Here is a 17,381-nt window from a genome sequence, read left to right on the forward strand (position 1 = left end):
TTCCTGGGTTCAAAACCTCTCTCTCCACTCGATGACTGTAACCAACTTACATTATTTGTGTAGCTCAGGTTCCTCCTCTATAATATGAGGAATTATCAATATTTCTTCATCCCCTCATTTAGAGTTTCTGAGAATTAAATGTGTAAATATGTGTCAGGTGCTTGGATAATGACTGACATATAAAAGAATTTACATTTTATCTGTTGTGATTACTCATACTTTTATTATTAATAGTACAAAGGACTCGGACTTCTCAGGAAGAAGGAACATATGTCTGCTGTGTCCATTGCTTCCATAGCAACCCCGTGATGTGGGCAGCACTGACCTCACCTGACACCTGAAGACAGGAGAACTCTGGGAGATTTCCATCTGTAGACACGAAGATGGCAAAAAGCAGAGTCGGTCATAAAAAGGAGGCCGTGTGACCCCAAAAATCAACTGGGACAGAGAGGAGGAGGAAGTGGGTGGTTGCAGGAAATCTTCCAAGGTCCCCTGAAGTCCACTCAGGCAGGCATCTGTCCTGTTTATGAAACCAGGTGAAGGAGGACAGGTGGTCAGGCTGTGGAGACGTGTTCAGCTCCATCCTTACCCTCTGCCCCCTTCCCTTACTCCTTATTTGAAACAGAAAACAGGGTTGTTGCCCCAGCAGGACATCACCTTCACAGCTAAGTTCCTACAGGGAACAGCAAGGTAAAGAGCAGGTCTCCATCCAGTAGAGAAGCTGTAGCAATGGATGCAGGAAGGTGTCTGTTTCACATTGGTCTTCTGAGCTATGTGAGGGTGTGTGGGGGGAAGTAATTGATATCCAGACGTGATGACCAGATGTGATGAACCCTACAGGAGGCTAAAAAGGAGGACCTGAGCTCATACACTGCTGTTCACTTATTCATCCTGTGATTTGCTCTCATCCACTCACTGATTGTCCACTCATGCCGTGCACTGCTCTAGGTGCTAGGATCCTCCCTGGGTGACCATATTGGACAAAGTTCCACCTGTACAACTACAAAACATGTTTCCGTGAGACCCACAAGCAAAGTCGAGTTTAAGCAGCGCTAATACTGGACAATTTTCCCCAGCAGGCTGAACCAGGACAGTGGGTAGTGGGGGAGTACACACTGTACAGTGCTGACCCCAGCCCTTCTCTTCCTCACTCCCCTCCTTGTCTCTCTTCCAGTCACTGAACTGGGGTGTGAGAAGCTCAGTCAGCTGCCATCTTTCCTCACGAGCCCACCTACCAGGCCATGGAGATAAGCCAGCTCTGCTTTTTGGCAACCCATCTTGCCCTCCTGGGCAGCCTTGTGGCTGGTATACCAGGGTGTGAAACTAGCAACCAGGCCCCGGGCAAGTCTGTCCTCTCTCCTCTCTGGAGGTGGGGGATGAGGGGAGTCTATGGAAGGGGTTGGGTTGCATGGGTGGGGTGAGTGCTGCCAACCATCTCTGGATATCTTCTGGGAAGTGGGCAGTATAACTCCATGAACAATTTTTGACTCTTAAAAGGTATTACTATGTGTTCAGTTTTTAAACAAAAGTATCCCAACTAACTCTAGCAGATGAGGGACCCCATCACTGAAACTTCCTTCCTGGACACAATCTTCTGTGTACACATCAGTGTAGTGGAATCCCAAGATCCACATTTGTTTTCTGACCTCATTCATGCCCAGGCTTCCTGAGACTCTTGGAAATTACTGTCTAACTGTAAGTCATGAGATAAGTCTAGGATGGAAACCTAGATAGCGTCTGGATGGGACTGGACTCCAGAACATACCTTCAGGTGCTTAGAGGGTTAGAACTATCAACTCTCAGTCCCTCTGGGGAGAGGAGAGGCCACTGATACTGAGTTCAGTCACCAATGGCCAATGATTCTATCAAATTGCCTACATCCAATCTTCAATTAAAACCCTAAATACTGGGTTCAGAGAGCCTCAGGGGAAGTGAACATTTCAAGAGATTGTGAGAGGGAAAAGTCCTGAGAGGACTTGGAGGTTCGGCACCCTCAAGTCCCCATTTTCCCTACACATCTACATTTCTTTATGCTTTATAATAACTGAGAGCACTAAGTAAAGGGCTTTCCTGAGTTCTGTGAGTGATTCTAATACGTTATTGAATGTGGAAGTGGGTCATATAACCTCTGAATTTATATTCATTGGTCATTTGTATAAATGATCACAGGACTTGTGATCAACACTTGAAATGTAGCCATCCTCAGAAATAGAGCCCTCACCTTGCAGGGTCTGGGTCACCTCTAGGGATTTAGATAGAAGTGACTTGACTCCTAGAATTTCAGTGGGTATTGTGGAACTGGTTGCTGTTGGCAGAGACCCTGCATATTTCGATTCTGGAACTCTTCTCTCCCATTTGTGCCTGGTGTGAGGGTCAGGGGCTCTGGGACTATATTATGTGGGGCAGAGAACTCAGAACCCCTTTCCAGTTCTCTGCATCATCAGAATTTCTGGAAGAATCGGGTACTTGATTAAGTGGATTGTGACAGAAGAGTGTCTTGAGCCACTTGGGAAGCCCCAGAATAGGAATAATGATACTTCACTCATAGGGTTGATAAATAAGAACAAGCTACCTTTTCTTGGAGTGTGAATTCAAGTGGGTCTTAGGAAGTATTACTATGAACTAAGCTAGTGGAGGTGATGGAATTCCAGCTAAGCTGTTTAAAATCCTAAGAGATGATGCTGTTAAAGTGCTACACTCAATATGTCAGCAAATTTGGAAAACTCTACAGTGGCCACAGAACTGGAAAATGTCAATTTGCATCCCAACCACAAGGAAGGGAAATGCCAAAGAATGTTCAAATGACCATACATTGTGCTCATTTCACTTGCTAGCAAGGTAATGCTCAAAATCCTTCAAGTTTGGCTTTAGCAATATGTGAACTGAGAACTTCCTGATGTGCAAGCTGGATTTAGAAAAGGAAGAGGAACCAGAGAGCAAACTGCAAACATCCTTTGGATCATATAAAAAGCAAGAGATTTCCAGAAAAACATCTATCTACTTCCACTTCATTGATAATGCTAAAGTCTTCAACTATATGGATCACAGGAAACTGTGGAAAACACTTCATATATCTTTGAGATACCTGCACGCAAGAAGGAAATGGCAATCCACAAGAAGCTACAGTAAGAACCAGACATTGACTAACAGACTGGTGCAAAATTGGGAAAGGAATGCGTCAAGGCTGTATATTGTCACTCTCCTTATTTAACTTATATGCAGAGTACATCATGCGAAATGCTGGGCTGGATGAATCACAAGCTGGAATTAAGATTCCCCAGAGAAATATCAACAACCCCAGATATGCAGATGATACCACTCTAAGGCAGAAAATGAAGAAGAATCAATGAGCCTCTTGATGAGGGTGAAAGAGGAAAGTGAAAAATCTGGCTTAAAACTCAACATTCAGAGAACTAAGACAATGTCATCTGGTCCCATTACTTCATGGCAAATAAATGAGGAAAAAATGGAAACAGTAACAGACTTTATTCTCCTGAGCTCCAAAATCAATGCAGACAGAGACTGCAGCCATGGAATTAAAAGACACTTGCTTGCTCCTTGGAAGAAAAGCTATGGCAAACCTAGACAGCATATTAAAAACCAGCGACATCACTTTGCCAACAAAGGTCATATAATCAAAGCTATGACTATTTTTCCAGTAGTCCTGTATGGATGTGAGAGTTGGACCTTAAAGAAGGCTGAGTGCGAAAGAATTGATGCTTTCAAATTGTGGTGCTGGAGAAGACTCTTCAGAGTCCCTTGAACAGCAAGGAGATCAAATCAGTCAATGATAAAGGAAATCGACCCTGAATACACATTGGAAGGACTGATGCTGAAGCTGAAGTTTCAATACTTTGGCCACCTGATTTGAAGAGCTGACTCATTGGAAAAGACCCTGATGCTGGGAAAGATGGAAAGCAAGAGGAGAAGGGGACAACAGAGGATGAGATGGTGGGATGGCATCGTTGTTTCAATGAACATGAGTTTGAGCAAATTCCTGGAGACAGTGAAGGACAGGGAAGCCTGGAATGCTGCAGCCCATGGGGTCCCAAAGAGTGGAACATGACTTAGCAACTGAATAACAACAAACTTCTCCTGAGGGCATCCCTCAGGAGGTAACGGCCTTTACCCCATCACGGGTAAGGGCCTGCCTGCCAATGCAGGAGAGCAGGTTAGACCCCTGGATTGGGGAGATGCCCTGGAGTAGGGAATGGCAATCCACTCCAGTATTCTTGCTTGAGAAATCCCACAGACAGAGGAGCCTGGAGGGCTATAGTCCATGGGGTCACAAAAAGAGTCAGAGACGACTTAGGGACTAAACAACAACAAGAGTGGGATAATGACTTGGTATTAATGAAAAGAGATTTGCTTAAGTAACTCACTGTGCTGCTATGTGGTCTTGGGCAAGTCATTTCATCTCCTGGAAACACAGATTTTTTTTTTTTGTAAAAGAGAATGATGGTGTCTGCATTAAGAAATCGCCAGACTCAGTTACTTTTGAAAATCATGTTGATTACTCACTAAGGTGCTTTGAACACCACAGAACAAGGCTAATCGTCTAGAACCAAATCGAGTTTTAGTCTCCTCGGCTCCTGCTGCTCTTTAAATGTGCTGTCAACTATAGTAAATAAAGGGACAAATAGGATGAAGTTCACCATCAGGAAGTTCCCCGAGTGTCATAGTGGAGTCATGGTGTCTCTTCCAAACAGGTCTCCTTCTTTCTTAGAGGTAACTGAAAGCCTTCTTGCTTCAGTGAGTGACCTTACCCAGGTCTAGCCCCTTTTCCACCCCACCTTGCCATTATTTGACTCTCTGGTCAAAAGAGTTAGTGTTAACTATCATAATTACCCATTATTATTATTTCAAAGGACTTTGGCTTTGCTGGGAAAAGAATATATATGTCTATGGAGGCCATAGACACTGCTTTCAAAACAACCCCAGGATGTCAGCAGCATGATCTCATGTAACAAATGAAAACGAGGAAATTGCAGGCCACAGATCACACAGTTAGGAAAAGGCAGAACTGGGACACAAACTGAGGTCCTCTGACCCCAAAAGCACAGGTGGCGAGACAGGAGTTGAGGGGAGAGAGTAGGGGGTTACAAGTGGCTGCAGCAAAGCCTCTCTGGATTTCTTCTGGTAAATTAGGCATTTTTAATGCAGGAACATTTCTTGATCTCAAAAGGTATAATTATGTGTTTAGTGTAAACAACAACAACAACAAAATCCTACTTGACTCTATCAGATCAGGGACCTCATAACCGAGATCCTAGTCCTGGTCCCTGCCTTGTACCTACTGTAGTGTCATAACAAGTTGCAAATTTGATCCCTGTCTCTGTTCATGCCCCAGACCCCTGAAACATTGGGAATTTTTGGTATATTCAAAATCATGAGATGAGTGAAGGATGGGACCTGAGATAGAGTCTGGATGGGACTGGACTCCAGAACACACCATCAGGTAATTAGAGGGTTTAAACTATTAACCCCTATTCCCTCTGGGAACAGGAGAGGGGACAGATACTGAGTTTAATCACCAGTGGCCAAAGATTCAATCAACTTTCCTACTTCCAACCCTCAATTAACATACATGAACATTTGGTTCAGAGAGCTTCAGAGGAGATGATCTCATCAAGAGATTGAGAGCAGGGAGAACCCTAAGAGGGCCTGGAGGCTCAGCATCTCCAACTCTCTATTTATCCTACACTTCTCCTCCATTTGGCTTTCCCTGAGTTTTATGCTTTATAATAACTTGGGGCAGTAAGTAAAGGGCTTTTCTGAGTTCTGTGAGGGTTCCTAATAAATAATACGGCAGATGGGTCATGGAACCTCTGAGTTTACAGCCAGTTGGTCACACACGTAAATGACAGCAGGATTTGTTATCAACACTTGAAGGTATGACAGTCCTCAGAGACCAAGCCCTCCCTTGTGAGATCTGGGTCACCTCTGTGGATTTAGTGTCAGAAGTGAATTGACTCCTGGATGCCCAGTGGGTTTGAGAGAACTGGGTACTGTTGGTGGAGACCCTGCATGTTTGGAATCAGGGACAAATCTCAAACTGACTCTTCTCTACCATTTGTGTCTACTATGAGGGTCAGGGCTCTGCAATTATATTATGTGGGGCAGAGCACTCAGAACCCCTTCCCTATTCTCTGCATTGTCAGAATAGTTGGCAGAATGAGGTATTGATTAAACAGGTTGTGACTTATCCTGATCCTAACACTCAAATGCTTTGTGTCCTGGGGCAAGTCATCTACAGTTTCCTCACCTGAACATGGGGACCCAGTTACATGAATTTTTTGAAAGGATCACCAGTCCTGAGTACAAAAAGTTTGCACATTTGTGGTCAATGGTGTCCATTTTCCACCAGAATGTTTTACTCCAAAAGACTTGTATACCTACATTTCTTTACCCCTCTAAAAAAACTTATGTATCAAATCATGATCATTTCTGTTATGAAATTCATCAGAACACTGAGTGGCAAATGAGCTTCTGCCCTGCAGAGGCAAGTGCAGGGAGAGCAGGAAATCTCTTATATATGTCACAGTGTCGATATTGCCTCAATACGCCATTATTCCAGCTCCCATGATGTAACGAAAAGTGAACACACTGGTGGCTCTTCTTCCATGCATTTCTCTAGTACAGCATAATGCCTTCCCACTTTTTCTTTCAACTCTTTATTTTTATTGGAGTGTAATCAATTAACAATATTGTGATAGTTTCAGGTGGTCAGCAAAGGGACTCAGCCATACATATACACGTATCCATCCTCCCCTAAACTCTCCTCCCATCAAACATGCCACACAACACTGAGAGGCTTTGCATGTGCTATACAATAGGTCTTGTTGGTTATCCAACTTCACACTTTATTTGGTAATGGTGAAAAGTTCCTATCATATACATCCAGAAAATAGTATTATAAACCCACAGACCATTTTCAGCTCTAATCATTACCAACATGTGGAGAACATTCCTAATATGTATCCTCTATTTTTGTTCTTTTGGAGCTGGTCAGAGGCATTATGCCAATTAATCTATAGATATTCAGCAACAATATGTAATTATTTGCAGCATTATCTTGTCTCTGTGATGCCTAACAACATTGGTAATAATGCCCTGGACAGAAGGATATCAAAGGGCCTTCCCACATTCACCCTCTGCACCCCGACCATCTCTATTGCAAACAGACTGGTGGTTTCAGTTGTTCACCTGGTAGACCAAACAGTGATTACCATCCTCTATTTGACCAAGATCCTCCCATCTTTACAACCCTGTGGCCTGACTTCTGCCTGCAGTCTCCATACACAGATCCCTGCAAGGCTAAAATAACCAAGTCTGGGATCTTTGAGTCCTTTGTATTTGTCAGCTTCAAAGCAAAGAAGAACAATGTCAAGATGGGGGAGGACTATCCTGACCCACAGTGGTGCTATCAGGGCCTGGGCTAAGACAGGAGGCAGCACTGTAGAGGGGTAGAGGATGGGCTGCAGTCCATGGGGTCTCAGAGAGCTGGACATGACTGGGCGCCTAAACAGCAGCAACACCCCTCACATGTGCACAGTAATTTACAGCTTGCAATGCAGCAGAGCGCATGTGCACAGACTCTTAAAGTCAGATCTTTGGGTCCAACCCTCTCTCTACAAGTTATGAGCTAAGGAAATTGCTTTATTTCTTTTATCTCAGGTACTTCCTAGGTAACATGAGGACATATTAACAGTTTCTCCCCTTTAAAGATTTTTGAGGATTAGATGAGTTATATTTGTCAGGTGCTTAGCATAATGCCTGCCACAATGAAGAATTTAAGTTTTACCTGGAGTAATTACTCATTACTGTTATTACTAACACTGCAAAGGACATTGACTTCTCAAGGAGAAGGAATATATGCCTGTTGCATCCGTTGATCCCGCAGCAACCACATGATGTGGGCAGCACGGATCTCACGTGATACCTGAAGACACGGGATTCTAGGAGATTTAAATCCTCAGGAATAAAGTTAGGAAAATGCAGAGGTGGCTCCCACACTGAGGTTATCTGACCCCAAAACCACTGAGGGAGAGAGCAGGAGTAAGGGGATGACTCCAGGTGATCATCCAAGGTCCCCTGAAGTCCAATTAGGCAGGCAGCTCTCCTGTTGGTGAAACCACGTGAGGAGCAGCTATTGGTTATGCTGTGGAGACATGTTCAGCTCACAGGTCCCCCTCTGCCCCCTCCCCTTATTGCTTTTTCAATGCATAAACAGGCTTATGTGCCAGAGCGAAATCACCTTCTCCAGCTAAGTCCCTGCCCGGACCAGTGCCTGGTGAAGGGCAAATGTCCATCCAGTGGAGAAGCTGGGGCAGTGATTGTAGGAAGGTGACCTGTGTCACACCTGTCATCTGAGGTAGGTGAGGGGGGTCAGGGCATGGAGGCCCAGATGTGATGACACCTACACGAGGCTGAAAAGGAGGACCTGGGCTAACACACTACTTTTCACTCACATGTCTTGTGATTTGCTCTCATCTACCCATTGACCATACATCGTGTGCCATGCACTACTGTAGGTGCTGAGATGCTCCCTGAGGGATCATATTGGACAAAACTGCATCTGCCTGATCACAATCTGTGTCTACATGAGACCATAGGCATAGGCAAATCTGAGAACTGCTGTTCCTGGACATTTGGCCCCTGCAGACAGAAGCAGGAGGCATGCCTTGGAGGGAGATTTTGCAATAAACAAGACTGACCCAGCTCCTCCCCTTCCCCACTCCCCTCCTCATTGCCTGATCCCACCCTTCAGCCAGGATATTAGAAGCTCAGTCCGTCCCCAGCATCCTCAGGAGCCCTCCTGCAAGGCCACCAAGATGAACCGGCTCTGCCTCTCTGCAGCCCTTCTCTTCCTCCTGGTTATCCTGGTGGACAGCACTCCGGTGTATGAACACCATACCCAGGACCAAGGTAGGTCCAGGCTCACCTCTCCTCTACAGGTTCTGGGGAAATGATGGAAGTCCATGGAATGGGGAGGGCAGGTGTTAGGTGGGTGCTGCCAACCCTCTCTGGATTTCTCCTGTCACATTGGCCAGGATTTTTGTTTGTCTGGCTGGTTTTGGCAGCATTGGTCTTCCTGCCTAAGAGAGAATATTCTCTAGTTACAGGGTTACGTTCTCATTGTGGTGTGTGGGCTTCTCATCGTGGTGGCTTCTCTTGTTGCAGATCAGGGACTCTAGGCATCTGGGCTCAGTAGTTGCAGATCACCTGCTTAGTTGCCCCAAGGCATGTGGAATCTTCCCAAACCAGGAATCAAACTCATGTCCCCTGAATTGGCAGACCAATTCTTATCCCCTGGACCACCAGGGAAGTCTGAATTTGCAAACTTTTGTCTCCATTGGCATCATGATTCTCATAAGGATATATATTAAAATTTTATATTAAATAAGTATATATCCCACCCAAGTCTACCAGATCAGGGACCCCATTTCTAAGACTCTATCCCTGGTCCCTACCTTGTCCCTGAACCTCACTGTAGTGTAGTAATAGAAAGTTGCATATTTGATCCTTCTCTTGGTTAATGGTCCAGGCCTCCTAAAAATTCTTGGAATTTACTGACTTTATAGACAGAGTAAAAAATGCAACTCAAGGTAACCTCAGGATGCAGTTGATCTCCAAGAAACCTCAAATATCCATTTTGAGGTTACAGTTTTCACCACCTCTCATTCTAGCACCTCTGAGCACAGGGGAGGGAACTGAGAGTGGCATCAATCACCAAAGGCAGATGATCCAACCAGTACGGGTGTTTAGTGAACCCTAGAAAGAAATACATAAATACTAGTCTCAGAGGGCTTGTGGATTGGTGAGTACACGAAGATGACATGAGGGTGCTCTGCTCACTAGGGCACAGAGGCTGGACACACCTCCCTCCCTCTCTGCCATATAAATTTCCTCCATTCTACTTGCTTGAGTTATATTTTGTATATTAATTGGGGAATAGTTAGCAAGGCATTTTCCAAAATTTATCCGGCAGTTCCATGGTGCTGTTGAATTTGAAAGTGAGGTCATGGATACCCCGATTTTCCCTATTTGATCACAAGCATGAGTGACTCTGAACCTCATGGCTGGCATCTGAACTGAGGATGGTCTTGAGCCCTCAACCTGCAGAATCTGCATTAACTCCATAGATTTCAAATCAGAAGTAAACTGATTTGCTGGATACCCAGTGGGTGTTTGGAAAACTGGTTGCTGTAGGTAAAGATACCAGATATTTGTTGTCAGAGAAAAACCCAGATTCACTGTGATTTAGGGATTCAGGTGATGCTTCGAAAGCAGGAGTAATGAAAGTAGGACATTGCACCCAGAAACTGTTCTCAGTTATCTGTATTTTCAGAACTCCTGGTAGAATCAGGTAGTGTATCAAATGGGTTGCAACATGATAGTATCTTGTTCTGGCCCTACCACCCACATGCCACGTGGGTAAGTCATCTGCAATTTTCTCATCTGAAGAGGGGTACATGTTGTATGGGGTTTTGAACACATTACCAGTTATGAATATAAAGAGTTGGCTCACATTTCATGGTGAATTCTGTGCATTTTCCACCAAGATGTGTTAATCTGAAAACAATTTCTCTACCTACTTGCTTTGGGCAAGAAAGATATTTAGGTTCAAATGATGATTATTCCTCTAATATGAAAAACAACCAGAAGGCCTGATGAATAAGCAGAGCCGCTGCAGAGAAAACAAGAAACACAGCCCTGTGTAGATTTGCCCCTGGGACCAAGGCTGATACAATATTAGTAAAGTCTGGAGAAGGAAATGGCAACCCACTCCAGTGTTCTTGCCTGGAGAATCCCAGGGATGGGGGAGCCTGGTGGGCTGCCATCTATGGGGTCACACAGAGTCGGACACGACTGAAGTGACTTAGCAGCAGCAGCAGTCAGGACCTTTCCTTTGTCCTCTTTTGACTATGATTTTATTATCCACATTTGTCCTATCCCTTGTTAACTGCTATCATTTTATAATGTATATTTGATCCTTGCCCTGGTTCATGGGCCAGGCCTCTTGAAACTCCTGGAATTTCCTGTCTTTCGTAGGTCTGGAGACAAGCCATGGAAGGAGACTTGAGAAGCGTTCAGTAACAGATCTGATTTCAGCTTTCATGGATGCTATGGTTATAGGTTTGAACTTCTTGCACCTCTGGGGAGAGGAGAGGGCACTAAGATTGAGAACAGTCACCACTGGCCAATGATTCAGTCAATATACCTGTTTAGTGAAACCTCAATACAAATCCATGAATGTGGGCATTCAGGGAGCTTTTCGAGTGGCAACACATGGCAGTGATTTGAGGGCTCTGTGTTCTCTAGGGCGTGGAGACTCCCCACACCTCCACTTCCACTTTGCCTTGCACATCTCACTCATTTTGATGTGCCTAGATTTATCCTTTATAATAATGTGAGATCCGCATTTGAGTGGTCTTCCTGAGTTTGGTCATCAGATTTACTGAGTTATTGAACATGGAGTGGGGTAATGAAACTTTTGTGTTTTGTATACTTTATCAAATCACTACCACTTCGCAGTCATCTGAACTGAGGACAACTTTGAGCCCTCAACATGCAGAATCTGTGCTAACTTCTTCAGTTCATATCAGAAGTAAATTGACTTGTTGTACATTTAGTGGGTGTTTGGAGTATTGGATTTCTTACAGGAGACACCACATATTTGGTGTCAGGGTAACCCAGACTCACTTTCCCTGTGCTTGGGAGCTGGCGAGAGTCTTGGGAAGGGGAGTAATGAAAATACTGCACCCAGAAACTCTCACAAATTATCAATATTTTCAGAGTTCCTGGCAGAATAGTGTAATATAGCAAATGAGTTGAAACAGGGCAATTTCTTGTCCCAATCCTGCCACCCACATGCTGTGTGTTCTGGGACAAGTCATCCACAGTTTCCTCATCTGAACAGCAGGTACATGCTACATGGATTCTTTGAACATATTACCAGGCATAAAGAGTTTATTTGCATGCCATGGCCAATTTGGTCATTTTCCACCACAATATGTACATTTGAAAAAATCCCTCTACCTACTTCCTTGGGGCCAGAAAGTATATTTATGTGTCAAATAATGATTATCCCTCTATTATAAAAATTAATCAGAAAGACCTGGGACCCCTGAGCAGAGTAACTGCAGGGAAAGAATGAAACAGAGCCCTTTTATAGCTGGTTCATGGGACCAAGACTGATACAATATTAGCAAAATCTCCAGGCCTTTTCCCTTGTCTACTTTTGACTATCATTTTATTATCCATGTTTGATCCCTTCCTGATTCATGGTCCAAGACTCATGAAAATGTTGGAATTTTTGTCTTTTATAGTTGCCGAGCTTCTTAAAGGAATAGGATTCGATGAAATAAAAGGATTGCCTCAAACAATGAGTAAGGGTTTGAACTTTCTCTACTTGTGGGGAGAAGGGAGGGATCTGAGATTGAAATTGGTCACCACTGGCCAATGATTTAATAAATATGTCTATTAAGTGAAACCTCAAAAAAAATATCCATCAATATAGGCTCAGAGAGCTTGTGAAGTAGAAACCAGTGGTGGTGATGTGAGAGTGCTGTGCTCACCAGGACATGGAGGCTCCACCCACCTCCACTCCTCCTTTGCCCTAAACATCTCCTCCAGTTCGTGGTTCCTGAGTTTTATCCTGTACCTTAACCTTAGAACAATAAGAGTCTTCCTGAGCTCGTTCTCCTGTTCTATTGTTATTGAGCATTGAGGTGGGGTCATGGAAACTCCCACTTTTAGTCACTTGGTCAAGAGCATGAGTGACTCGAGAACACATGGCTGATATCTGAAGTCAGGACAATATTGATCCCTCAACCTGTGGAATCAGCACTAACTCCACAGATACGGTATTAGAAGTCAGCTGACTGTGGTTCACCCCTTGAGTGTTGGGAACTGGATGGTGTTTGTGGAGAAACCATGTATTTCATGTCAGGAAAAAAACCAGATTCACCTTCCCCTGTGATTTGAGGGCTCACATGAGGCTTGGGGAGAGGTAAGTAGTGAAAGTAGGACACGTCTCCCAGAAACTCTTACCAGTTATCTGTATTCTCAAGTTCCTAGCAAATCAGTAGCGTATCAAATGGCTTGTGACCTGACAAGCTTGTCCTGATGAGGCCACCCCCATGCTTGTGTGCTGGGGCAACATACAAGGAAACTTCATTTGCAGTTTCCTCATCTGAACAAGGGAAACATGTTCCATGAGTTCTTTGAACAGATGACGAGTCACGAATACAAAGTTTATTCACTTTTGATGGCCAGATTTGTCCATTTTCCACCACAATATGTTGATCTGAAAAGCATTTCTCTACCTACTTGCTTTGGACAAATAAAAACATTTCTTTATCAAGTAATGATTATTCCTCTATTATTAAAAACTAATTAAAAGATGTGGAACCACGGAGGGAAGCAACTTCAGGGAAAGCAAGAAACAGCCCTTGTGTAGTAGGCTGTGGGACCAAAGCTGGTACAATATTACGAAATTCTCCAGGCCCTTTCCCTTGTTCTTTTTTGACTGTTATTTTCTTATCCACGTTGATCCTTTCCCCGTTTCATGGACCAGGCCTCCTGGACACTCTTGTAATTTACTCCCTTTCATAGGTCAGATGATGATTTCTGGAAGGCAACTGGAGAACCATGCAGTAGAGGTGTTCCCAACACAAACGCTCAGAGAAGAGAATAAAGGTTTGTAGTTTCTGCACCTCTGGGGAGAGGAAAGTTCACTGAGAGTGACAGCAATCACCAATGGCTAATGATCCAACCACTAGGCCTGTTTAGTGAAATCTAGGAAGAAATACATAAACGCTGGGGTCAGGAAGCTTGTGGGTTGGCAAATACTGGAAGATAATGTAAGGGTGTTCTGCTCACTAGGGGACAGAGGCTGGGCACACTCCCATCCCCACACATCTCCTCCATTGTACTGCCTTGAATTATATTTTGTATATCAATCTGGGAAGAGTAAGCAAGGTTTTCCTCAGTTTAGCTGCAGATTCTATTTAGTTGTTGAATGTGAAGGTGGGATATGGATTCCCTGATTTTAGCCATTTGGTCACAAGCATGAGTGACTTGAGACCTCGTGGCTGGCAGCCGAACTGAGGACAGTCTTGAGCCCGTAACCTGCAGAATCTGCAGTAACTCCATGAATTTCAAATCAGAAGTAAATGGCCTAGCTGGACACCCAGTGGGTGTTTGGGAAATTGGTTTGTGTTTGTAGGGACAGCACATATTTGTTGTCTGGGAAAAACCCAGACTCATTCTCCCTTGTGATTCAGGGGCTCAGAGATGTTCTAAAAAAGGGAAGCAATGACAATAGGGCATTGCATCCAGAAACTGTTCTCAGTTATCTATTTTTCCAGATTTCCTGGCAGAATCAGGTAGTGTATCAGATGAGTTGTAATTTGAGAGTATCTTGTCCTGGCCCTGCCACTCACATGCCATGTCCTGGGGCAAGACATCTGCAATTTTCTCATCTAAACAGGGGATGCAGGTTGCATGGGTTTTTGAAGAGATTACCAGTCATGAATATAAAGATTTGAATCACATTTCATGGTGAATTTTGGGCATTTTCCACCAAGAAGTTTAATCTGGAAACAATTTCTCTACCTACTTGTTTGAGTAAGAAAGTATATTTAGGTGCCATATAACGATTATTACCACTTCCCAGGTGGTGCTAGTGGTAAAGAACCCACCTGCCAAAGCGGGAGACCTGAGTTCGATCCCTGGGTCAGGAAGATCCCCTGGAGAAGGGCACGGAAACCCACTCTAGCATTCTTGCCTGGAGAATCCCATGGACAAGGGAGCCTGGTAGGCTACAGTCCATGGGGTCGCAAAGAGTTGGAAACGACTGAGTGACTTCACTTTCACTTTTCACTTTTCTGGGCTCATGAGGGTCTTCCAAACTCATCAACTTCACATATCAAAAGACACTTTTATTGTTCTCATCACATGAGAAATATTAAGATTTTTAGGAACAGTGTCAGGAAAAGCATGAAAAAACAAATACGTACATTTCTTCTTACAATCACAGTATCAATAGTATCAATATTCAATTTATAGAATCCCTGTGAGGTAACCGAAGTAAACACAGTGTTATGTTTTCTTCATGCCTTTTTCCATTATAGCATGATTCCTTCAAAATTTTTATTAATGATTAGTTTTACTAATGATTTTATTAAAATTTTATTAATAACCGTACACATAAGTGCAGAGAATATTAATAGTATTATAAAACTCAGGCATCCAGACCCAGTAATTAGTGACACATAAGGAATATTTCTTACCTGTGACCTGTTTATGTTGTAGAGTTGTGGGGTTTTTTTTTTGAGCATTTCTGTGTTTATTGGGGTGAGTTAGTAGTTGCAGACCCCAGGTTCAGTAGTTATGGCATACCGACTTAGTGCCTACAGTATTTGGGGTTTAGTTTTCTGACAATGGATTGAACCCAGAATTTCTTTCTTGGAAGGCAGATTCTTAACCACTGGACCACCAGGGAAGCCTTATAGAAGTTTTAAGGTGAATCAAAGGCATTTTCCCAATTTTGCTTGGTACTTCATGAAAAAGTATACATTTGTACATGATTACTGTATCCAGGAGATGGTGAAGGACAGGGAAGCCTGGCTGCAGTCCATGGGGTCGCAAAGAGTCCAACACGACTGAGCGAATGAACAACTACAACTGTATCATGTCATGCCTAGCAACATTCAGAATTACGTTCCAGAAAGAGGTTTTTCAATTTGGGCTTTCAATTTAAATGGGCTTTTCAATTTGACCACCCCCCACAACCCTAACATTCTCTATTCCAAACAAACTGGTGGTTCTAGTTGTTGACTTCTTACAGAGCTGTGATGACCATCATCATAACTGATGATTCCCCTCTCATTCCAGCAGATTCTAAGCCTGCCTTCTGCCTGGAGCCTAAAGTAACAGGTCACAGCAAGTCCTCGTGGCCCAGGTACTTCTACAATGCCGAAACCGGTGACTGTGAGCAGTTTACATATGGCGGCCTCGGAGGGAACAAAAACAACTTCATAACAGAAGAGGAGTGCATGAAGACCTGCGGTCAAGGGGCTGGTTCCCTGCGGTAAGACAGGGCCCGGGGCACAGGAGGAGGGGAAGGGCTGGGGAAAGGGGTGGAGCTCAGGGGACCACACACCATTCACCCTGCACAGTCTTCCTCCTCGCTGCTGCCAGGAGGAGAGGCTGCAGTGTCCTGTGAAACCACACTGAGCGAGTTCTCCAGGGAGAGGATGGCAGAAGGTCAACCCCGGAGGCCTCTTTGTGATCATCTCAGACTGATCACATGCTCCCCTTTCTCAGTTGGGAACACTGACTCAGCCACCCTCCAGGGCAGGTCTGCAGTGCTCCTGAGCACCCCACCTAGGCTTGGAAAATTCACTTCCATCTTGTTTGTGATTTGGGTCATGGGACCATAGTTCCATATTTTTTTGAAAACATAGGATCTGTCAAGATGACAGGCCTAGAATGATGTCTGGGCCTACAATGTTGGCACTCAGCAAATTCTTTTTTTTTTTTTTTTTGCAGAGAACATGCAAAAAGTGGTCCCCAGAAACCCTGAAGTCTGAGGAGGACCCCTGCAGGGCTGGGCTTTGGCTGTTTCTGAAACAGTTCAGTCTCCTCACAGTTCTCTCCTCTACCCTCATCAGCCAGACGTGTCCATTTCCTTTCCTCCATGGGTCTACATGTCTTAATTCTGTCTCATCCAGTTGGCTCAGTACCATGAGAACATGTCTTCCCTTTATCCCTAGCACTTTTCACGGTTCCTGGCTAAGGAGACAGTTCATAATTATTTGAGGAAGGAAGGAAGGGATGCAGAAACACATTCCCCATGACCAGAGTAACTAGAGAGCTGGCGGTTTTACGACAGGATTTTTGTTTTAACCCCCATCCTCACGGCATCCTCACTTTCAACCCCTTCCCCACCATCACTGCTTTCTTTGTGCGTGGCCAAGGTGGAATTTCCAGCCTCCAGTTTTCAGCATCAGTCATGAGAGAAGAGTTTGGGATAAAGAAGCTCCTTGCTGCATTTTCTTTTCTGTGGCTTCACCCACTGTGGCTTATATTTCAATAAATGCATATTCAAAATTAAACTGACTGGAGTTTGCAACTACAAACCTTAACCAATAGGGTCCATGGAAATGGTGGTCCTTCTCAATGTTCTGCAGAGTAGTGGGCACCTCCTGTTTCCCAGTCCACAGACTGTGCACTACTGGGTATAGGAAGAAAATCCATTATAGCATCATCGACCTCTTAGTAGGCCCCCATGCTACACAAAACCTGGGAGACAGACACCTCTACATGACAGCTGTTATTCCTTTCTTCTAAGTTCAGTCAAATTTGGGGGC

At 44.2% G+C, this 17,381-nt stretch overlaps 1 protein-coding gene and 1 long non-coding RNA gene across 2 annotated transcripts; one reads left to right on the forward strand and one right to left on the reverse strand.

Annotated features, from left to right (window-relative positions):
* Positions 1-218: 218 nt before the first annotated feature.
* On the reverse strand, positions 219-2,423 carry LOC133258869 (uncharacterized). Its single transcript, XR_009740188.1, has 3 exons — positions 2,222-2,423; positions 658-844; positions 219-520 (listed from the first exon to the last, which is right to left on the reverse strand). It is a non-coding gene; the product is annotated as an uncharacterized LOC133258869 (long non-coding RNA).
* A 2,858-nt stretch (positions 2,424-5,281) lies between these two features.
* On the forward strand, positions 5,282-17,086 carry LOC133259793 (trophoblast Kunitz domain protein 1-like). Its single transcript, XM_061437734.1, has 7 exons — positions 5,282-5,458; positions 8,771-8,928; positions 11,056-11,139; positions 12,333-12,392; positions 13,621-13,704; positions 15,904-16,099; positions 16,561-17,086. The coding sequence occupies exons 1-7, from the start codon at positions 5,406-5,408 to the stop codon at positions 16,592-16,594; spliced, it is 669 nt and encodes a 222-aa protein (XP_061293718.1). The 5' UTR covers positions 5,282-5,405; the 3' UTR covers positions 16,595-17,086.
* The last annotated feature ends 295 nt before the right edge of the window (positions 17,087-17,381 follow it).

The sequence above is a fragment of the Bos javanicus genome, chromosome 13 (genome assembly GCF_032452875.1).
Source record: "Bos javanicus breed banteng chromosome 13, ARS-OSU_banteng_1.0, whole genome shotgun sequence".
Lineage (NCBI taxonomy): Eukaryota > Metazoa > Chordata > Mammalia > Artiodactyla > Bovidae > Bos > Bos javanicus.